General features: G+C 39.0%; 1 protein-coding gene across 2 annotated transcripts in view; it reads left to right on the top strand.

The window, feature by feature from the left end:
• The first annotated feature begins 182 nt into the window (after positions 1-182).
• Positions 183-24,022, top strand: part of PRMT3 (protein arginine methyltransferase 3) — a 149,627-nt gene continuing 125,787 nt past the window's right edge. Inside the window, exons 1-7 of one of the 2 annotated variants that reach the window (XM_072619343.1) lie at positions 183-453; positions 561-711; positions 6,861-6,943; positions 9,774-9,823; positions 10,584-10,686; positions 15,612-15,771; positions 17,212-17,356. In XM_072619343.1, the coding sequence (XP_072475444.1) occupies positions 426-453; positions 561-711; positions 6,861-6,943; positions 9,774-9,823; positions 10,584-10,686; positions 15,612-15,771; positions 17,212-17,356 (720 nt within the window). In that variant the 5' untranslated portion in view covers positions 183-425. Of the gene's footprint in view, positions 454-560; positions 712-832; positions 856-6,860; positions 6,944-9,773; positions 9,824-10,583; positions 10,687-15,611; positions 15,772-17,211; positions 17,357-24,022 lie in introns of those variants that run through there. The other variant, XM_072619344.1, reaches the window with a different exon arrangement.

Genomic DNA, 24,022 nt, shown 5'->3' with positions numbered 1-24,022 from the left:
TTAGGAAACGGGATTTGAACCCTGGGCCTTCCTCTGCTAAGCCAGGGACCACCAAGAGCGGCCGCAGCAAAGAGAGAGCTCTAGCCACGCCCTCTTTGCAAAGGACACGCGGGGGCGGGGGGATCAAAGGAGGGGGAAGGAAGAAGAGTCCCCACCACGTGACACCCCTTCCCTGCTCGCGGAGACGGAAGAGGGTGCGCCAGATCGCGCGCGCGCAGACCGTCCTTCCCTTCCCCCACCTCCTTCCGGCCCTTCTCTCTCGCCCCAGAGCCCCCTCACTCCAGACCGCGTGCGTGCGTGTGTGCGTGCGTGAGTGCGTGCCGGCTGCCCCCAGGCCCTCGCCCCGTGGACCCCACGCTCCAGCCCCGCGCCCCGCCGTCTTCCCCCTCGGGAATCGCTCCCCTCCCCGCGTGCAGGCGGCCGCCATGTGCTCCCTAGCAACGGGCGTCACCGGTGGGTATCCCCTTCCTCTTAGCAACGGGGGCCTGCGGCGGCCCAGGCCTGCCGGGCACGGCGGCCGGGCTTGGGCCGAGGCCTCAGCTTGTCTTGTGCTTGTTCAGGCGCCGGGCGCCGTCTGGAGGCGGCTGAGGAGGAGCCGCCAGCCTTGTCGGACAGCGGAGACGAGGCGGCCTGGGAGGAGGACGAGGACGAGGACGAGGAGGCAGACCCCCGCCGCGAGAGGCAGCAGACCCCCTGTCTGTTCTGTGACAGGTTCGTTGGCTGGCCCCCGGGAAGGGCGCCGGCGCGAGGCCCAGCCTCAGTTTCCTCACCTGTAAAAGGCTGTATGTGAAGAGGCTTGGCAGACTTAGAGACCTGGGTTCGAATCCTACGTCAGACACTAGGGTGTGACCCGGGGTAAGCCTCTTAACTCAACGAGGGGATTGGACTACACACGTGCTTGACCTCTGGTCCTTTCCACCTCGAGTCCCCCAAGTTCAAGTCAAAACATCAAGCATTTTTAGTACGCACCTACTATGTGCTAGAGAGCTGGGAATACAAAGAAAGGCAAAAGACGACTCCTGCTCTCCTGGAGCTCCCAGTCCAATGAGGAAGACAATCTGTAAATAACAATCTACTCATTTATCCTGGGGATACTCCGAGGAAGGGAAGAAGGAACGAAAGTTAGGGGGCTTCTTGCAGAAAGTGGGGCTTAAGCTGAGACTTGAAAGGAAGCCAAGAGGCAGAGATGAGGAGGGGGAGAGCCCCGGGACTGGGAGACAGCCTGGGAAATCTCCAGGAGCTGAAAGATACAATGTTACAGGGGAGAAACATCAAGGAAAGTAGAGTCACTAGATCTCCCAGGGCTTGGGGTAAGGTGTAAGAAGACAGGAAAAATCAGGGACTCTAGGTTCTGAAGGGCTTTGAACCCCAAAGGATTTTATATTTGCTAATATAATAGGGTTATGGAGGGGAGGTTACAAGGTTAGACCGGTACTTTAGAAGGAATTGAAAGCTGAGGAGAGGATAGACCCAAGTGGAGAGAGACTTGTGGCAGGAAGACTAACCAGCTGGCCTTAGCAATAGACAGGGGTAAGGAGATCAGGTCCTGTAGCAGGGTCAGGTTATGAAGGGCTTTGGAGAAAGGATTTTAGATTTAACCTGGAGCCATTGCAATTTATTGCATGGCAGATAGGACAATCATTTTGATAGCTGAGTAGAGGTTTGGCCAAAGAGGGAAGAGACTTGAGTTCCCTTCCAGCTCTAATATATTACCCTTCTATCTAAATGCTAGCCCTAGTATCTACTGAGAGGTCTTTCTGTGATCTGCATCAGTCTTAGGGGACGGAATTGTGTGACCTCAAGTCACCTAGCTTATCTCAAGGGAGGCAACATGGTGTAGTGGAAAGACTCCTAGATTTGGAGAGCACCTTGCTTCCAGTATTAGCTCTGTCATTTATAAGTTGTGACTTTGTGCTTAATAAATGTTTTCTCTCTATATAAATATTTTGGGCCAGTCACTTCATATCTCCAAGGCTGTTTGCTTAACTGTAAATGAGGGAATGAACCAGATGACCTCAGAAGGAGGAACCTTCTAGTTGCCTTTTGGGGCTTCAGTTTCCTACACTTAAATGGAGAGGTTTGATAGATAATCTTTAAAACCAGCCCTAACTGCTTATAAAAATGTTATATTTGAGTTCTGAAGTTCAAATTGAGAGATAGTAATTAGTAGTATTTTAATTGAGAGTTGACTGCGACATCTTTTGTTGCTTCAGTATTCTCATTTATGCTCTTTGTGCAAGAGGGCGCCTTTGTATCATGTGTTACACTTTCCTCTAAAGAGTTTTCTGAAGTTCGTATACCTCAGTAATCAGATCCTCCATTTCACAGATGGGGAAACAGGTTCAAAGAAGTCTAAGCCAGTGGCTTGGATGAACCTCTAAAGAGTATGTATATCAAATCTGAAGATGAGTGATAAAATTGAGATTTTGAAAGTTTTTGGCTGGCTGGAATGAAGGTTTGAATCAAATCAGGTGAAATTTAATTGGGTTAACATAAAGTTCTGTACTAGGGTTCAGAAATTAAGATGTACAGATATTGATTAGGAAATGTGTAGTTCCATAACATGAATTCCTAGTTAGCACATTTGTAGTATTTTGTTCAGTTCTGGTTGCCTCATTTTTAAGAATGATGTTGACAGAATGGATTGTGTTGAAACTAGGACATTTAGAAAGATGAAGTTACTTGAAACTACCCTAGAAGTATCATTTGAAAGAACTAGTTATGTTTAGCTAAGAGAAGAGAAGACTTGAAAAGACATATTTTCAAACTTTAAGTGTAGAAAAGAGATCAGACTTTTATTTTACTTGGTCTCAGAGCAGAGCTAAGAGCAATGGGTAGAAGTTACACAGAGGAAGGGTTTAGGTTGGTATGTGAAGAGCTGTCCAAGGTGAGAGGGCCTGTCTCTGAAGGTAAGACCTCTCCATCTCTGGAGGCCTTCAGGTGGACATTGGAGGGGGAGTCCTGTTCTAGGTATGAGGAGCCCTCATTTGCTGGGAATTATGGCAGTTACAAATTTTGAGAAAATTCCTCCTGGAGAAAAAAAAAGGTGTGACCCTAGCTATGATTTGAATGAGAAAAGAAGCCTGATCACATCAGAAATTGGAATTTTCCAGAAAAATCCAGTCATTAAGCTGAAAGACTTAAGGGTGGGAGATGAGAGAGGGGGAAGGAGAAGGGAATAAGCATATATTTCATGCCTCCTACATGAGAAGCTCTATGCTAAGAACTTTATAAATGTCTCATTTGATTCTCATTGCAACCCTGTGAGGTAGGTGCTGTTTTTATCCCAATTTTACATGTGAGGAAACTGAAGCAAATGAAGATTTAAGTGATTTGCCTAATGTCACACAGCTAAGTAGGTGTCTTAAGGGTTTGAACTCAGGTCTTCCAACTCTAGGCCCAGCGCTCCATTTACTCCTGTGCCCCCTTTAAGGATATGGATACGCACACATATGTGTATGTGTACATCTTACATATATATGTATATATTATTATCTGTAGGCAAAATAAAATGATTCTTTTGATAGTGTATATCCCCTCCTTGCCCTGCTGTGGTAGTGATGCTATGGGGAGGAATACCTTCCATCCATAAGATTCTGCAATTCTGTGACTTGTCCAAGTTCACATGACTAGTAAATGCCAGGGCTGCTCAAAATTCAGTCTCTTAGCTCCCAGTCTGGTACTTTTTGTTTTCCTTGTGCTGCTACTCTCTGTGAATGTTGCTGTCTTGTTACTCATTAGGATAACAGGACTTAGAACTTAAAGTGACCTTCAAAGTTATCTCATCAAGCACCTCATAGAAGTTAACTGATTTCCCAAGGTCACACAGAATGTTGAAGAGCCAGTATCAAACATGTCCTTAGACTCCCAGTCCTGTGCACTTTCTACTATGTCATGCTCAGATTCACAGCTATATTTCCTTAGGTCTGATGAGTTCTACAAATCCTTACTTGGTGAAGAATTTCATTCAAACTAAATAATTGATGCACACGTACTAGCACATATGAGACATTTAATCAGTTGTTCTCAGTAATGCTATTCAATATAGTTTACTTTAAGCAAAGTCCTAGTTTTTGTGTCCTTCAGTTTTGCAAGTCACATAGTAAAGAACTTTGGACTTCACGATGCCATGTACGTTTGGAATGCCAAGTAGGTTTGGAACACTACAAGATCATTTTGGAAGCTTTAAAATCCTGTGGGAATGTGCCAGATTAATAAATTGTGCTTTATACTTTTTTTCTCTAAAAGCATTTTGTGCCAGCTCAGAGCCTTTAAAAGTGCAGTTTGCACTTTGAGGAGAAGGGAAGAATTCCAAGTAGAAAATATTCTTTATCATTTTTATCAGAGAGAAAGAAAAAAGGCTTTATGTGTCCAAGACATTTTGTAACAAACAATCTTATGAAATAGAAATTATTGTCATCTTAAAGACAAATGAACTTTGGTAGTAAAAAGACAAATGTTTATATTAGTGCCAAATAAAAGCCAGACCTGGTAGTATGATGTAGTGAGTGGTAAGAATCCTGGAGCATGACTCAGGAGACCTGGATTCTTGTCCAGGTTGTGCTGCTGGTAGGCAAGGTGCAACTAAAATTGTGTCTTATCTTAACTCAGGATTGGATGATCTCCAAAATTCCGGCTCTTGAACTTTGTGATTCTAAGGACTAATTTTGATTTGAAGTAATTTACAGTTCTTCTTTTGCAAAAGTCCTACTTTTATATCTCATGCTTTGGAGGTGACCCTGTGTTCTTGAAGCCTATGCAAGTGAAAAGCAAGTCTTGGCAGGTTCCAGCAAACTGGAAAGACTTCAGATATTATTCCAGCTATAGATTATTTCTTTTGTCTGGGAAATCAGGCTAAATGTGGAGATGTTAATCACTAGAAAGCTGGAGAATTTTTGGCAACAGTAACCCATGAAAGAAAAAAAGCAGCAAAAAGTTCCTCTCTGATGCTGACTCCTTTTCCAGTGATAGTGGCATGACAGGAGAAGGGATAGAGAGGTACTTAAGCATGGCATGGTTCCTAAGATTGTTTGTAAACATTAATTCAACTGCTTTTATTGTAAATGAATGAATGATCTTTGTCCAACAACCACGAATTGATTACAGTAGGAACTGAATTTCATCCCTATTGACATCACTATTATTGAAGCAGAGATGTCAGAACAAAGTTGCAGCTAGATGGAAGGAAAGGTCAAAGTCATCCTAAATTTAGAAAAAAATTAATTAACAATTTATATTAATTAACAAATTAAAAAGTTAGCAGAGTTGGTTTGTATGATATTACACTCAAAGGCAACAGTAAGAACCATCCTTTGATGGGTTGCTTGGTCATTTTGTTTTTTCCTCCTCACAGTGAACACAGCCTCCTGGTTGGCACTGATTCCCTCTGTCCTTAATTCTTCTTCTAGTGGAGGAAACCCAGTTTCTTTTCTCTATTCTGTTCCTTAGATTCACTGTCCAAAGGTGGCAGGCCTCTCCTTTCTGGTAGACACTTTGATGTGTCCTGCAAACTCTTGGGCCTTGCCATCCACCCTGTACCCTTGGGGCCTTTGGGATTTCTGTCCACTCTGAAGATGAACTCCTCTGCTGCATATGTTGGCTTTCCTGTTTGTAGTGTTAGGTCCTTGAGATCAGGAACTTTTTCTAGTCTCTGTCCCCAATACCTGGCACATGGTTAAATGGTGTTTTTTAGTAAAGGGTTTTTTTAATTCATTCAGAGACTGAATAAATTGAGAATTCTGTTTAGCACTTGACCTTATCCTCTCCATAAAGTAAATTTCTAGAGATCAGGGCTATTTTGTTTTGGTCTTTTGTGTTTCAAGTGCATAGCACATAGTACGCTATTAATTTTTATTGTATTGAAGAGCCTGCAAAATAATTGAACATTTACCTTGTTACTTGTTGACTTCCACACAATTGGGGAAGAAAGGTGAATTCAACTAAATCTGCGGTATTTTCAGCCTGGGAAGGAAAATGTGGCTTGAGATAAAGAAATACAAGTTCCCTTAAGCTTTTAGAAGAATGAGAATCCTTATATCACATTTAACAAACTTTCTTCAAGGAGGCAGTGAATAGAGTGAGCCCCCAAAACAAAATTAATTATATTTTGATAACAATGAAACAAATTGGTTATAGATGTGAGTCCTTCCAAACTCAGCTGACTGTACCAACAGATAAAACGAACTGGTCGGAACAAAGGTCAAAACTAGAACCAAACGAGAAGAAAGGATAAAGATTTAAATCAAATAGTGGCATACCACACTTTCAGAAGAATTACAATTCCAGCAGTGATGACTTGCAAGTGACAAAAGATACTAATAAGAATATTTAGAGTAAGAAATAACAGATGCTGAACCTGAATGTTGCACTGGTACGTATTAAAATGTTAAAAGAACTAATGTGTAGGGCTTTTTAGCACAGGAAATGGATCCTTTGCGGTATACTAATGGAAAGACAGGGACAATATTTACACAATATGGGAGGGACTGGTAATGACTGTGAACTTTTTAATCACTGGAAGTGGTACCCATTTTGAAGAGATAACAGATTCATTGAAATATGATATGATACTCATTTAATATTTAGAGCAATCAGGTGACTCAGTGAGTACAGTGCTGGGTCGAGAGTCAGGAAAACCTTAGTTTAGTTCTAGCCTCAGACATGTCTGTGACTGAGCAGGTCACTTTACATCTGCCTCAGTTTCCTTCTCTGTGAAATAGGAATAATAATAACCTCCTAGGGTTTTTGAGAGGATTAAAAGAGATAATATTTGTTGGAGTTTTGGAAACAAAATTCTATATAAATACTGCTTGTCATTATTCCTTGGCCTGTATCCCTTGAAGCCTTTGCTTACATTTCAGGTTATTCACTTCCGCTGAAGAAACATTTTCTCACTGTAAGTCTGAACATCACTTTGATATTGACAACATGGTGAATAAACATGGTAAGTATTTTTTTTTAATTGATTCATTTATGTTTAGTTTTCAACATTCATTTCCACAAGTGCTGATATAAATATTTCAGTATATGTATATGGAGCCTTTGTTATTTTAATTCTTTTCATTCTGGACTTAAACATTGAAAAATGAATATTTCTACATACAAAAAGGAACATGAAAAGATTATATATAAATCCTCTAATCTTAGATTATTTATAAATCCTCTAATGTTACCAGCAGGTTACTTTAAAAAATGTGTACACACATGTGTCTGTGTATATATGTGTATATATCTACATATGTACATAAAGTAAATTTTGCATCTTTCAAAGCCATCCTGCTCATGTGTGCAATTTTTTTAATTAACCAGCTTTTATTTTTCTCCTACCCCCTCTACTACTGAAAGTCATCTCTTATATCCCTCCCACCATGCTGGTCCTTTTCCTGTGGGTGGCTTACTTCCAGGGCATCCCTTTTAGGAAGGATTATAGGTTGGTCAACTCTTGTTCTCTTTTTTACTCTGTTTCTGACACCCTGCCTTTTTGTCTTCCTTTCATGTATTGTCTTCTGGGCCAGGCCCCTCCCCAGTGTCACAGACCTCTTAAGTTTTCTTGGGCTTGAAAAATGTCTCACTTTGACCTTTTATTATCAGGGCTTGAATTTTATGAATTTTACATATAAGCTAATAAATTTCATTAGACTTAAGCGAATGACCTGATTAACAATATTTATAAATTCTTTGGGAGAAGTGTGAGGGTGTGGCCAATACACATATGAAAAGCAAACAAAAGAATGAAACCTTTTAAATTTCATATTCCTTATATGGGAGAAATCACAGCCATTGGAGAAATGCTTATTTTAAGGATCAAGGTACATATGAAGTATTTTGAAAGTACTTAAATGCTAACAATATTCCTTTGAAAAAAATTGGTGTTATTTTTAAAAAGAGTGTAGTACTAGATCTTTTTATTTACTTTGTTGGAGCTGGGAAAACATGACTTAACAAATTACTGCTACAGGATTAGATTTAAGGCATTATTTTAAAGTTCTTTAGAGGGGAATATTGAGAGAGTCTGGCTGTGGTGTTTCTTGTACTCCACCATTTTGGCTCCAACCCTGGATATCAGAGTCTTATCAGAGATATATAAGTTTTTTCTTTTTTTTTTTGGCCTAATTGCTTGCTTTGCCTCTTAGCCTAGCTGGTTTGACTTTGTAAAAAAGTGGTTCATTTTCATGTAATCAAAAGTACCTATTTTATCCGTTATAATTGTTTCTGTCCCTTATTTGGTCAAGAATTCTCTCCCTCTCTCCCCGCCAGTATCTGTGAAAGATACTTGATCTAGTCTCCTCTGATTGTTTTCTGTTTTTACCATCTGCTTTTCTTCTCAGTCTTGTCTAATCATACATCTGGTCCTGCCTCTTGACTGAAACTGCTCTCTCCAAGATTCTAGCAATGTTTTAATTGCTAATTCCAACGACCTTTTCTCACCCTTTTTTCTACATTACCTCCCTGCTGCTTCTGACACTATTGACTGACCACTTCTCTCTCCTCCTTTGGGTTTCATAGCTTTCCTCCCTAGTCACATTTACTGGCCTTCATCTTCCTGCCTTTTGTTTTGTTTTCATATGTCTTGGACTTATTTTCTTCTTCCTTTGAGTCCTTTTTATTGGAGATCTCATCAGCTCCCATGGATTCAGTTGTTACCTCTGTGCAGTTAACCTCTGATTTTGTGTGTATACATACATATAAAACCTTGATTTCTCAGCATGTTAAAAGTGGAATTTATTACATTTTCCCTAAAATCATCTTTGCACTGAATTAATCTATTTCCATTAAGGGAACCACTGTCCAGTAACTAAAGCTCATTGCCTTGAAATTGTCCTTGATATTCTTTTCTTTACCTTCTCCCTCCTCTCCTCCACCACACTGCCATCAGATGCCAACTCTTGTTGCTTCTGCTTTCTCAATGTCACATTTATCTGCCCCCTTTCTTCCATCCATGTGACATAACCCTAGTTCAGGGCCTCATTGTCTGATCTCATTGCTTCTCTCTCTTCCACCCAGATGTCAAGGTAATAACAATAGTAATAATCACAGATCTGACCGTGTGCTTTATTTCATCCCCCCCTCCAAAGAAATCTTCAGTGGTAGATTGTATTAGGCCATATGTTCCAGGTGAAGAAGTTTATATTTTATCCTACGACAACTTATATGTTCCTGTTAAGCTGATAAAAGTAAAACTTCATTGAGTAGGTGCAATGCAGTTAGAAAATTAGTATCATTTCCAATGTCAACTGATAGTGAAATTTTTCTAGATCATGTGTGTCTTAATAAATAAGCAGAATGTTAAAACCTCAAGGATCTATGATTTCCTTGGAATTCAAACATCCTTCACCAAGTCAAACTGCAGATGTCTTTGATTTCAGTAGATATGTTTTAGTTGACTGAGGACCAGAGATGTTAAGTGACTTGCCCAAAGTGATCCCTCATGGTAAGCATCGCAGATGTAATTTCAACCCAATTTTTCCAGATTCCAAATCCAGACGTGTTCTCTTTGCTACAGTCTTCTCAAGTGAACAATAGCAGTCTAAAATTGTTTTTCTCTAATATTGTATTATTTATGATATTTCAGCTTTTTATATCCTACAGCTGGTGGATTTTAATAAAATATTAAAATTGCTGTTTTTTAAATTTAAAGTAATTTGAATGGCTGAAATATGTGAGTATGAGAATAGTATTGATTAATAGTGCAAATCTCCACAGAACAGTTCAATTAAATAATGCATTATGATAAGATGTGTATTTTCTATATCATTAGTTTGTTTTTTCTGCAGGACTTGAATTTTATGGATACGTTAAGCTAATAAATTTCATTAGACTTAAGGTAAGTAGATGACCTAATTTATAATATTTATAAACTCCTTAGCAGAAATGTGAGGCAGATAAAGAACGAACAAAACCTTTTAGATTTTATATTGGGGAAATCATTGCCTTTGGAGAAGTGCTTATACTTAGGATCAATGTATGTACGAAATCTTTTGAAAATATCTTAATACTATAACATTCCTTTGGGGAAAAATGGTATTATTTGCAAGATGAATGAATACTAGATCTTTTTATTTTCTTTGTTTGAGCTGGAGAAACAGATGACTTGCCAAATTCAGAATGTGAGACCAAGGTTGTAGTGACATGAATTTTAAGTAAAAATTCATTCATTCAAACAAGTTGTATTAAGTTCGTTCTATGTGTGCTGTGCCTGGTGCTAGAGCTGTTATCTAATGTGTAAGATAAGATCTCATGTAGAGCTGAACCAGAAATAAATTTCATTAGTAGTTTAGGGACTTTGGTTACAATTTCTTTGTTGCATGTAGATGATACTAGTTTTATAGTAGTATCTCTTTCAGTCTCCACTCCTACAGGGAAGAAAATTAAACCTTGATTATTCATTATATAACAGAAAAGTATCAACTGCTGTTCAGAAAGTAGTTATCCTGACAGCTTTCGGAAATGAAATGTAGTAATTGTGAACACACTACTGTTGTGAAAGACAATACAGATTTCTTTTTCTTAACGTTTTGTTTTTTAAAGTAGGATTTCATGATTAAGGACATTTTAAAGTAACATGTAATTGTTTTTCCCTCCAGAATCCAACTTCAGAGTACTTGAATTCCTTATGCAACCCAGTGCCTTGGGAGAAAGAGGAGTATTTGAAACCAGTGTTAGAAGATGATCTTTTACTTCAGTTTGGTAAGATCGTGGTCTTGCAATGATGTGCATTTATATGGTATCATTCATCCTAATTTTTCTATTTGCTGTAGCAGTAAATAGAATTTTGCATCTGAGAAATGTGGACAGTTTACTGAGAAAACATGTCACTGGATGTGGTGCCTTACTTGTTAAGGTAATTGATTGCTAATTTTGTGCTCTGAATGGATTCACATCAGTAAATCACTTATGATTCTAGGGTACCAGTGTAACAGAGTAGAAAAAGTACAAAAGTCAGTCAGAAGATCTCATTTCAAGTCCTGTTTACCATTTGCTAACTGTGTACCTATGGGCATTATACCTTCTTGAGTCTCAATTTCACCTTTACCTTGTTAACCTTTAATATGTGTGACCGTGGTTAAGTCACTTAATCCCCTTAGAGCTTCTTCCAGCTCTTGGTATAGGATCTTGTAAAGCTCATATGAGTACTGCTTACCCAACAGGATCGTTTAGAGGATCAGTCATCTCACCCTATTAGATGGATTAATAACTGATTACCAGTGGGCAGATGCCTCTTTGGAGGAAGGCCTGAATTAATATCATGTCTCAGACATCTGTGCTTGACCGAGTTGTACATAGGTGGCATGCTTGTCACATCAGTATCTGATACAAACCTGGGAAGAATAACTGACTAAAATATTGAACAACTAAGCTGGGAGTTGGAATGATGGTCTGAATACATTTGGAAGAAATTAATAGAGAGAAATATGAAGTTAAGGGTTGCAAAGTATAAAATTGGAGAATGGTGGCTAGACAGCCTTTCCTGTGGGAAAAGATCTGGGACTAATCTGTAGTGGATTGCAACTGGTCTCAAGTTGAGTAAACAGTGTTAGATAATTGAAAAGCTATCACTTGTTCCAGCTGCATTAAGAAAGGCATAATCTGCAGAACATGGGAGATCAGCATCCCACTGTACTCTGCCCCAGCTAGAACACATTTGTGTTTTTGTGCTCAGAGCTGGGTCTTGAATTTTAGGAAGGACATTGAATAACATAGCTAGGGAGGCCTACACAAGGGTGACCAGAGAGAGAGGCCTTTAGAACAGACTGTTCAAGGAACAACTTAAGGAAGACATGTTAATGTCTTCACATATTTGAAAGGCCCTCTGGTAGAAGAAGAATCACACCACAAAAGTTAGAGCTTGGGGCAATGACAAGAAGTTGCAGAGAAGGAGATTGAGGCTTCAAGTAAAGACTAAGGGTTGTGTGTGTGTGTGTGTGTGTGTGTGTGTGTGTGCGCGCGCGCGCGCGTGTCTGCGTGCGTGTGCTTGTCTGAGTGTGTGTATGTATGTGAGTGTGTGTATGTGTGTGTGTAAAAATACACATACATACATACACACATATGTAAAAATTAGTGATAGTGTGCTGCTTGGAATGACAGTGACTTTCCCTTTATTAGTTATCTTCAGTGACAGGCTCGATGACTGCTTGTTAGAGAATGTTGTGCAGAGGTTGTGTGTTGTCAGGTCCAGTTTGTACTTTATGACCTCTGGTGTCTATTTAAATCACAGCTGTTGACAAGCTGGATTGCCAACTCCCAGACTTACCACCATTGCCCCTTTTTCTTTTCCTCTCCTGTCTGAACACTGACCCTGTATCTCCACCCAGACCTGAAGGAACCACATCCCTTCTGTACTCCAACTCTTAGTTCCACCACACTCTTCCCAGGGATGGTGGGTGTCTCCTTTGTAGGGCAGACATATTCTAAACATTTCTGGTTCTTGCCAGCTATCCTGCAGATGTGTTTTCCTACAAGTATTGTCTTCTCCAATTATGGTGTGAGCTCCTTGAGAACAGGGGCTATCTATCTTTTTCTGTCCTCAGCTCTTGGCATAATGTTTAGCATGTAGTAAGTACTTGTTAAATGTGTTTTCATTCATTCAGATAACTGATAGTATCACCAAAAATAGTTATTCACTGTACATGGAGGGCACCATAGATATAGAGTAGTATAAAATGTGACCTCTGCCCTCAAAGGATCTTAACTGTATAGTTGGGGAGCTCTTTCATACACTAAAATATGTATAATAAAGTAATATGTGATATGTGCCACAAGTGTCAGGCCCCATTGGCTGCCCAGACCTTAATGCCTATGACCTAGGCACGCCTTAAGAGACTAGGGAAAGGGGCAGAAGATGTTTGGAATGTGACTGTTGCTGAGCTTGTATATCACCAAAGTCATCACTGCTTAACCTTTTGCTTCAGAATTTGGGCAGAGACTATACTTGGTGATAGCATAGTCCAGAGTAAAAGAAATCTAGATTGGTAATCAGTCTTCTTAAAACTGAACTGCCTTGCCGCAGAGTATTAGCTCTGTTCCCTTGCTCATCTTTCTTCCATAGCACATACCTCAGCTACCTCAATGTAACCACCAACTGAGACATTCAGGCTTTATCTGTGTTATATCTGCTTTCATGCTGTCATGGTATATGGCAAGGAAATTGGCATCCTGGTTAAGGATATTGGCAATAGTTATCACCATTCTGCTCTGCAGCTAAACGGTCCTGTCTTTCTAATTATATTAATAAAATAGATATTTAAGTATTAAGAGGAGCTAAGATGAGGGAACGATCACTCAGGATTGGGGTGATGAGGAAGAAGGCCTCACAGATGAGTAAAAATTTGAGTTGTATCTTGAGTGGAAGACCATTTAACATAGGGGAATAGGGTGAAAAAAAGTGATTCTAATAACAGAAGATAAGCGAGTCTAAAGAGGTTGGCAAGTCATAACTGGTGAATTTAGATATGGTTTTTTTGAGTGTAGTGGCCAGGCCAACATAAAAATGCTGAAAGTGATGATGCTATGACCCTTTTGTATGATACTGAAAATACAGTGTTTCTTTAATGTTTAGGATATTGCTGTCCTTTACTCCCCTTTAAAGATACATCTTGTTAGGGTATACTTTGGGACTGAGGCTTTCATTTTTCTAACTCTACCAGATATATATTGGTGAGACTAACAAAACCTGATTTTTTTTTCAGGGTTGTAAGCTTGTCCTTTCGGCCCTACCGCTTGGGTATTGGGGTAGATGGGCCATTCATTGCTTAGCTGCCCTAGTCAAGAGCTTGGGCATGGTGAAACAGGGAGCTGAGGCTCTTATTCTCCTTCATTGCCTCTCTAAAACCTGACATGAATTGATAGATTCAGGGAACAAAGAGTTTCCACAAGTCTGAGTCCTTAGGTGACTATTAAGTTCCCTGTCACATTTTCAGATCTGAATTTTTGCATGTGATTTCTGTCACTAATATCGCAGTACTTGGTATGATTATCTTAATTGTAGCTTGAAGTAAAAATAATTTTTTTGCTTAGCTAATCTGTTTAAACCTTGAAGTGAATTTGCATATTCTTGAAAAAATTTGAAAGCAGAATGTAAAATGAAGAGTGTAACTAATTGAATAAATGTATGAAAGGTGTTTATTAAGCACTTGCTGTGTGTCAAGTATTTTCCTAAGCACTGGGAATATTGACATTTATGCCCTCAAGGAGCTTATATTTTAATGAGAGAGACGGGCAATACAGATAAGCAAGTGAAGACCCAGAGAAGTGAGTTACAGTCTTGCAAGTTACAAAAGATTGTGGGTGGTAATTTGATTACAGTTCTCAAAGAAAGGGAATGGGGGAAAAGTTGCACAAAGAGGGTGTTCCTTTTATGGAAGTGTAAAAGAATAACTAGAGTGAAGAGTAGGATGCATTGTGCCAGGGAGCACAGGGCTAAGAACATTCTCCTAGGCATGACATTTTGTGGTCCAGTTTGGCAGCAGCAGCAGAAGATAGCAAAAAACTGAACAGTATTCAGTGACTGATGTTCCTATATTGACCCCAGTTATAAAAGTTATCTGGAAGCATCACACTTGTTTAGGCTGGATTTAGAACGAAAAAAAGAGAGAGAGAGAAGAAAATGTGGTATATTCTTTTACTTGCCTGAAGTTTTTTCAACATTAGATGAGAAATTAATGATGTAAATTGGGTAGAACTTTCCAGCTTTGTTAAATTGTTTTTGGAAAATTGCTGGTTCTGTAATGAAAAAAATTTGCATAAAGAATCAGATTTCATGGAGTTTTCCCTTGAGATTTGAAGAACCATTGAAGAAACCTAGAATCCTATAATTTTAGAGCTGTAACAGACTTTTTGATTATGTGGTCTAATCTTCCTTAAGCTTCAGATGAAGGAACTGGGGCTCAAAGAGATGAAAATGGTATAAGATATTCTTAGCTGGCATCACAACTGAGCCTGAAACCTGCCTCCTAGCTTCCTAGTCCAGCATTGTTATCACTATATCAATTTCATAGAAAAGTCATTATTTCTAGAATTACTGGTTAAATATAATAAAGCTGCATGTACAATTGTTTTAGCAGCAACAGTGAGCAAGTGGAGTATGAAAGTATCTGTCTGCTGCTTGTATACAGTGTAATGAACAGAATTAGAACAATTGATGTAATGATAATATTATAGAGAAAGAACTTTGATAGACTTTAGAATTCTCAACAACACAATAATAAAACATAAGTCCCGAAGGATAAAGGTCAAACACTGTTCATCTCCTAACCAAGAGATGACAAATTTAAAATGCCGAAAAAGATCTACATTTTTGGACATGGTTGATATGGGAATTTGTTTTACCAGACTAAATGGATATGTATCAAGAGATTTGAGTTTGTTTTTTAAATTTTCTGAATTAAGATGGGGAAGGTAGTGGGAAATACAAATTAATTTTAAAAAACCTTATTTTAAAAAAAGTTTAAATATGGTTTGAGACAGAATTTAGATGCTTTACTAATTAAATATCTGTGGTTATATTAATTTCTTTAATAAAGTCAATATTGGGGTCATAGTAGACACTGTATAAATGTTTGTTAGTTGATAACCAGTTTGGATGAGATGATCTAAAACTCCATGTATTTCTTTAGATGTAGAAGATCTTTATGAACCAGTGACAGTCCCATTCTCGTACCCTAATGGGCTCAGTGACAACACATCTGTTCTTGAACGGTTGAAGCACATGGAAGCCAGAGCACAGGCTGCTGAAGCTGCATTAGCTAGAGCCCGGGAAGACCTCCAGAGAATGAAGTAATTTAACTAATAATGGGAAGCTCTTCTTAATTATTTGTAATAGAAGCATAAAATTTTAGATCTGCAGGGTCAGAGATCAGCTGTTCTTATTCCTCAGTCTCCCCACTCTGCATTGAGGGTTGTTGAGTTGAATTGAATTGAATCAGCAGCTTGAACAGCCAGGTGACACCACAGACCTCAGATCAATAATTACTGGGATTTGGCAGGCCAGTCTGTTTATAATTGTTAAATACAGAGTTACCTAAAGGTCCTTATTTAGGAGAGAAATTTCTCTGCCTTCTTTGGGGGTTAAATGAGAAGGACCCATCAACTAGTTTTAAAATTGAGGATAGTTCCAGCAAGGCTGAAGAGACAGCCTGTGAACATGGGTTTGGGTGTTTATCTGTGTTTCAAAATGAAATCTTTTCTATATGACCTTGTACAGAGCATTTATGAAAAAGGAGAGGCAGGACCTGGGGGACACTGCATATACCTGCTTTATTTCTAATGGGAAAGCCCAAAGCAAAGAAGCTGATTCCTGAGAAACAAACTTGAGCAAAAAAGCAAAATCCAAGACCTAGATACATGACTGTTATGCAGTAGTGGGGTTAAATGAGAATTGGGGGCTTTTAAGCTAAATTATAGGCTAGTTATCCAAATGCTTCTGTCATAACTAGATAATACATATTGAAGTATAATTTCAACTCCGGTTTCCACCATCTACAAAATTGTTATGCGTAGCTGTTTTCATTTTGCAAAAAAAGAAAAAAATCAAGTGATGGCAAGACAAATAATAAGATAATTTAATTATCTATGTAAATTCCTTGTCTTTTTTTTTCTCCCAAGTGGATATTATTTGGTGTTTTTCAACATTTCTGGCCTATTAGATCTTAGATACCTTTTAATCTCATATTTTACAGATAGTACCATTGTCTATGTGATAAGGAAATAGAATTTTTGCATCTGGGGATGGTATTAGTGCATATACGTATAAAAATAGCTGTTTATTTGGTCTCATTTTGTGCCCAGCCTTCCCTTTTTTAGCCCTACCTCATCTTAAAAAAATGTCATCCAGGTAACTTGGTTTGACTGAATTTTAGAATGCTGTTATAAGAGAACATATAGGCATAAGAGAAGTAAACCATATTTAATTAATCAAATGTAGGAAAACAGAAGGATGAGTTGCTTAAGTTGAAAATCATTAAAGAGCCTGCAGACTGCAGTTGTGCTTTTTTACTTCATTATTTGGAGAAGAAATGTGTATGCTACTGCACACAATGGCCATTTAATGTTTAACTACTTCTGAGCCAGTAAGGGGAAGGGGTGGATTTCAAGTGCTTATGACTGTGATTTTTGCTGTTGTCAAGGCTTAGTGTACTCCTCACTCCCCTCCACCCCTTTTCCCTTGTTCATGGTCCAGTAAACCTGTCTCAAGGGTATGTTTCAAATTGATTACAGACAGTTTGCACAGGATTTCGTGATGAGCGCAGATGTCAGAACCAACTCGTCATCTACCACTACCATTGCGGACCTTAACGAGGATGAGGATGGTGTTTATTTCAGCTCGTATGGGCATTATGGGATACACGAAGAGATGCTAAAGGTTAGAAAAGGAGCAAAACTGCGCCAAATCTGTGTGGGTAAAAGAATGGAATGATGCAGGCTCATTCTGTTTAAATATGCCATAGGATGGCTGCATTTTTAACCCCTAAGATACTCGATAGCTTGTCTTAGGATAAAAAGAATAGCAAAGAATAAAAGCAGTTTGTGAATTCAGCAGCGATGATGTCCTTAAAATTTTTTTAGAATTAGTTTTTTCTTTGAAAAGTGAATTTTAAGGAGAAAAAGTTAGTCTTCCTGAAAATAGTAGTTTGTGTGGTTTGCCTTAGATTTTAAAAAAAATTCTAGTCACACTAATTTATTTTAATGGACTAAAAAGAATTCTTTTATACCAAATTTTTATTTTTAAGCATCTGTGCAAAAATTTAGAAACCTACAATGTTTTGTCATCTTTTATAGATTTAAATCACATAGTGTTGCAGAGTTGTATAAATTTGCCAGTCAGGTATTTGAAATCTGGATCAGCTTTAATTTTGCACTGCCTTGAGAAGTGTTCTTTATTTTAATGTCTAAATTTCTGGACTCGAAATATTCTAAATATCTCCTATTGTATGTGTACATTGTCAAAATATGAGTCTATGACTTTTTTAAATGAAAAAAAAAACCTTAATTTTAACTTGATGAAACTGAAAATTCCTAACAAATGTAATACAAAGAAATTTTAATGTAAAGAATGTTAATATTTTTAGATCTTTCCCTACATAAAATTTAGATGTTACCATTAATTTATTTTATTTTTGTTAAAATACTTCCTCTCCAAGTCCTTCTTTAAAGGATTATTTTATTTGGCTTCTCCAAATCAGGAGACTCAGGTTTTAGAAGTTTGGGGTCTTACAATCAACGCATCATTTTAGCGGGTTCTATTTAATTTTTATGACTTAATTGTAAATCATCACAATGTGGGAACTGATAATTTGTGAAAAGTTATGATCATTTTCTTTTTATTAGGGGTCTCTTACCTCTGGCAAGCATTTTTACTGTCATGTCAAAGTGGGTTGTATTTGGGATAAAATGGTTTCACTGTGATTAACAAGTTCTCCCCTCTGCCCCCTGCCAATAGTCCCCTAAGCATTTATTTTTCAGTCAATAAGAATTTACTAAAGCTCTATAGATTGTGTTTGGAACTAGTGATACAAATACTAAAGTGAGACAGTTACTGCCCTCAAGGAATTTACATTCTGCTGGGGGAGACATGTTTGAAATCAGTGCAGTGTGCCTTGTGAAGGGAAGCACATTAACAGTGCTAGGGATCAGGAAGTGGCCATTGAACTAATCTTGAAAGGGAGCAAGGGGTTCTAAGAGGTCCATTTGAGGAGAGAAAGTGTTTTAGACTTGAAGAGGCAAAGCTACAGCACAGAGGTGGAGATGCCAGGAACCACCAAGTAGTCTCATTTGACTGGAGGAGAGTTCTAGAAGTAATGTTTCATCGTCCTGAAACAATTGGCTGGAGCCCGTTTGTGAAGGACTTTATCTCACAGTCATGCAGCAAACATTTATTAAGTTCCTACTATGACCAGGTACTATACTACACCTTGGGTGCATAAATAAATAACCGTTCCCTACTTGCATGCCAAGCAGAGTAGTTTATATTTTATCCTAGAGGTCATGGGGAGGTTCTTGGGCAGAGGAGTGACCTGTGATTTCAGTGTCACTGGCAGTTCTGAATACAGGGGGAGTGATGAAGAGCTTATTGCTCTATTCCAGGTAATGGTTGGTGATGTGCACATGGAATAAGGTAGTGACTGTGAGCTGAGGAAGGGGGCAGGGAGCGTAGATGTTGTGGAAGTATAATTGACAAGGGTTGACAGCCGATTGGCTGTGGGAGTTGAGCAAATGTGAAAAGTTGGGGATGACTCCGAGGTTGCAAACTTGGGTGACTGGAAGAATGATGGTGCCCTTTGACATAAATTGGAAAGTTGGAAAGAGCAGAAGGTTGAGGGAAAAGCTGAGTTCTGTTTTGAGCATGTTGAATTTGAGATGAGATATCCTGATGGAAGTAATATTCAACCAGGCATTTGGACATCTGGAGCTGGAGCTTGGAAGACAGGTGAACGCTGGATATATAGTTTTGGGAATCATTGGCATAAAGATGATATCTTAATCATTGGAAGCTGATGAGATCAGAGGAGGCAGGGAGGAACAAAGAGAGAGGAAAAAGAGGCCATGAGAACAAGGGGCACACCTGTGCATGGGAGACAGCAACTGAGCTTCAGTGAGGACCTGTTCCAAGACATTGAACTTTCCTCTAGAATTCAATTAAATATTGTCAGATTCCTGTTGTGTACAGGGCACTGTGTTAAGGGCAGGGAATGCGTAGACAAAACTTAACTTAGTCCTTGACCTCAGGGAGCTTGCTCTTGAGGAGTCCTAGAGTTGGAAGAGCCCCAGGGGTTATCTAGGTTTGAAATCTATATCTGAATAAAAACATTGTACAACATGCCTTACAAGTGATCATCCAGCTTCTGCTGGAAGACCTCCAGGGACAGAAAGCATGCTACCTCCCAAGGCAGTTTAGGGCACCTCATTGTTAGGAAGATTTTCTGCATCAGGCTATTTTCTGACCCTTTGTGACCTCCACTCAGTGTTTCCAGTTTTGCCCTTTGCCCTTCTGAGGCAAGGTTTGTCTAATACTTCCGTAGATTCCTGTTGTTTGTCTTTCGTCCTTCTGTACCAGTCTTTCCTTTCTTCCTCCTCCGTCATCCGCCCTTCTGTAGTATCTTTAACCTGTCCTCACGTGGTATTATCTCCAGCACCTTTGTCATCCTTCTTAAGCCACCTTTAGATATGCTGCATTGCTAGTATACTTCCCAAATGTGTTACCTAGAACTGCATACAACAGTTCCATTGTGGTCTGATTAGAGTGCCGAGTACAGTGGAACTATTACTTTTCTTATTCTGTGTTTCATGCCTCTCTTTGTGTAGTCTCTGATCATATGAACTTTTTGGCTGCTGTGGCACACTTGATTCCTATTAAGCTTGATCCAGACATCTCTCTCCCCCTGCCCATATTGTGCTTTTTGAGATAGATTTCTTTAAGCCTGTTATAAGTTTTTCTATTTATCTTACTTATTTTCATTTTTATTATTCTAATCTTGTAAGTGGTCTTTTTAGTACATGGCTCTGTTACTCCACATGTAACCCCTCCTACCTAGCTTGTGGCATTTACATTCAGATATTTAAAAATTGCTAAACTATATGAAGTGACACAGAGCTACCATGCCAGATCTCCTTCCAAACTGACTGACTCATTAATGACTACTCTTAACATCTCATCACTCACCTAGCTCTAACTCTGTCTGTAGTATCATCTAACCCAGTGGCATCAAACTCACATAAAAGCCATTCATCAGGATCCCTATAAGCTACATATTGACTTAGAAATCCACATATCTATGTTCCATTGTATTTTTATTTATTTTGTGAAGCATTTTCCAATTACATCTTCATCTGGTGGCATGGGCAGTATATATGACGTTTTTGATCTAATTCACATCGGTTCATCTTGTCCTCATGGATAGCATGAAAGAATCTGTTAGATGCATTTTGGAGATCTAGTTATATTATATAACCATCTACCAGTCTTACATCCCTATCAAAAAGTAAGTGAGGCTAGTCTGGTATGATCTATTATTGATGGAGATATGCTGGCTGTGAGTGATTATACATACCTTTTCTAAATATTCTAAAAACACTAGCTTTTAAGATAATGCATTATATAATTTTGTCATTAATTAGAGAGTCAAATTCACAGGCCATGGTTGGAAAACCACTTCTCATTTCCCTGTTTTGAAAATTGGTGCAACATTCACCTGTCCTCTGTAGAGTTTTTTTGGTGCCCCTTGAAGTCCAGAGATGATTCTTGGAATGCTTAGCTTCCTTTAAGGCTCAAGGAGCCCTTCTACGTTAACTCTATCTGGATCCCTTTCCCCCGCACTTGCTAGCATACTTCTGCCACTGAAATCTGTTTGTATTTACTTTCTGTGTATTTTACATGGTCTTACCTATATATGTGTTGTTCTCTTAATACAATGTAAACTCCCTGAGTGCAGGGGCTATTTCATTTTTTACTTTGTATCTTCAGAACCTAGCAAGTGTACTTAGAAGGTATTTAATAAATGCCTGTTGAATGATAAATGAATGTAGAGAATGCTTAGATACTCACATAGATCTGTGATCTCATAAATGTGAGCATGCCCTCTACTGATGCAGATCACTGCCTCTCCACACCTGACCATACTGTGCATCCTTAGCCAAGTAACATGTGACCTTGCTTTTTGTCTCTGTCCATAAATTAGCTATTAAAACATCTGGACACTATCTTTTAATGATAAATTACTACTTCAAAGGTTTGTGTTTTTTTTTTAATGTAGAATTTTTTGCATTCATTCCATGCCATGATCCAGGGGTGTCCAAACTTTTTTGGAGGTAGGGAGGCAGCTCAGTAGAGAGTGCTGCCCCTGGAGTTAGGAATACTCATTTTTGTGAATTCAAATCTGGCCTCACTGTTACTAGTTGGGTGACTGTGGGCAAGGCACTTACCCCTGTTTGCCTCATTTCCTTATCTGTAAAATGAGCTGGAGAAAGAAATGGCAAAACCACGTCAGCATCTTTGCCAGGAAAACTCTAATGGGATCATGAAGAGTTGTCAGAGACGCCTGAAATGACTCAACCACCACCACCACCTTTTTGGTGTTGTGATCCCTATGGCAATTTGATTTAGTCTGTAGATCCCTTCTCATACTAATGTTTTAAAATGTATAAATCAAAATACATAGGATTACAAAGGAAACCAATTATATTGAATTACAGCTGTTAAAAGAACTTTTGAGAACTCAAGAATAGCTCCTTACTGTGACCAGGCATCAATAGTAATATTGAACAGTTATGTTTCCTTCATGAAGAGAAGTGTATACACCAAACTCATTCATCAGAGATACAATGAATCAACATTCTGTTCAATTCAGCAAGCATTTTTGTAAGCACCTACTCTGTACGAGGCACTGCACCAGGCCCTGGGGATAATAAAAGCAAAATAAAAACCAGTCCGCTCTTGACCGCCCTCACATTCTGGTGGGAGAGGTGATCTGGAAACAGATGAATGGCCAGATGGGAGTACAGAGAGAACCAGCCACCAGGAGGGTCACTCAGAGATTCCTCTGGTTGGTGGTATCTGAGCTGAGCCCAAAAAGAAGCTTGGGATTCCAACAGCTACCACAGAGGAGGATTTGCTTTTCAGTCATTGGGGAAAGCCTGGGAGCAGGCACAGAGGCAGCAATGGAATTCCCAGTTCTGGGAATATCATATGAAGCAGTTTGGCTGAAATGTAGAACATCTAAAGGAAAGTAGTAAAGTGAGTCAATGAATGTAGGTTGGGACCAAATGCTGCAGAGTTTTAAATGCTGAGCTGAGGAATTCTTATTTTGTTGTAGCAGCACTCAGGGAGCCATTGAAGATTTTCCAACAGAGAAATGATATGGTTAGAGCTGTACTTTAGGAAGTGCATATTTTTGGGTCAGTTTTGTGGTATACAGGTTGAAGAGAAAGGTTGGAAGAAGCGTGATAAAATCAGGAAGCTGTTATCGACCAGGCAAGAGGTTTTAAGAACCCAAATTGGGCTATTGGCTGTGGGTCAGTGGAGAAAAGTGAAAGATGAAAGAAATGTTGTGGAGATAGAATTAGTGAGACTTAGCAGCTGATTGTCTATATGGGAGTTGTAGGAGAATGAACAGGTGAGCATGACAACATGGTTGTGAATTTTAGTGACTGGAAGGATGGTCTTATCCTCAACAGGTGGGAAAGTTTGGAGAACTTGGTTTTGGAGAGGAGTTGGTCAATTCTATTTTTTTGGTATATTGATTTTGAGATGCTTAGATAAGGGAAGATGCCATGCATTGATGATGCTGGACTGAAACTCGGGAGGCAGGTTTTCCTGTTTTGGTCCAGACCCTTGATTTCATTGGTATAGAGAATTTCTAGTGAGGAGACCCTTCTACCAGTTCACTTGTTTTGCAATTTATAGTGTTAAAGAGTTGCTAGGAGTTAGGTTTGAATGTAGAGTTTTTGGAGTTGACCTGCACAGAGATGGTTATTTTATCAATGGAAACTGGTGAAATTGACTGGATAGTGTATTTAAAAGAGAGAAAGTGGCCCAGGACAAAACAGGACTAAACCATGAACAGTTGTGATTAAGAGTAGTAGATGGATGATGATCTAGCAGAGGTGACTATCAAATACTACTCAGATAAATGGGGGAGAAATAGAGGAGTAGTGCCACAAAAACCAAGAAAGGAAAGAATTTCTAAGGGGAGGGGGTGGTTTGAGTATCCAAAAACAGCAGAAAGATTAGTAAGGATCATCTGAGAATAAGGCCTTCAGATTTAGCAATCAAGAACTAATTGTAACATTGGAAAGAGCAATTTCATTTGAGTGATATTTAGAAACCAAATATTGAAGGGTTGTTGAAAGGTGAGTAGGTGATAAGGACGTGGAAGCAATGGGTGTTGACGGCTTTTTCCTAGAGGTTAGTTGAAGATACATGGGATGAACAGATGGAGAGGATGGTGGGATTAGGTGAAAGAGTTTTTTTGTTTTATTTTTTAAAGAATGAGGTTCTATTTGCAAACAGCAGTGAAGGAATCAGTAGATTACA

The sequence above is a fragment of the Notamacropus eugenii genome, chromosome 6 (genome assembly GCF_028372415.1).
Source record: "Notamacropus eugenii isolate mMacEug1 chromosome 6, mMacEug1.pri_v2, whole genome shotgun sequence".
Taxonomy (NCBI): domain Eukaryota; kingdom Metazoa; phylum Chordata; class Mammalia; order Diprotodontia; family Macropodidae; genus Notamacropus; species Notamacropus eugenii.
Note: the sequence above shows the minus strand (reverse complement) of the source record. Positions and strands in the feature narration are given on the sequence as shown.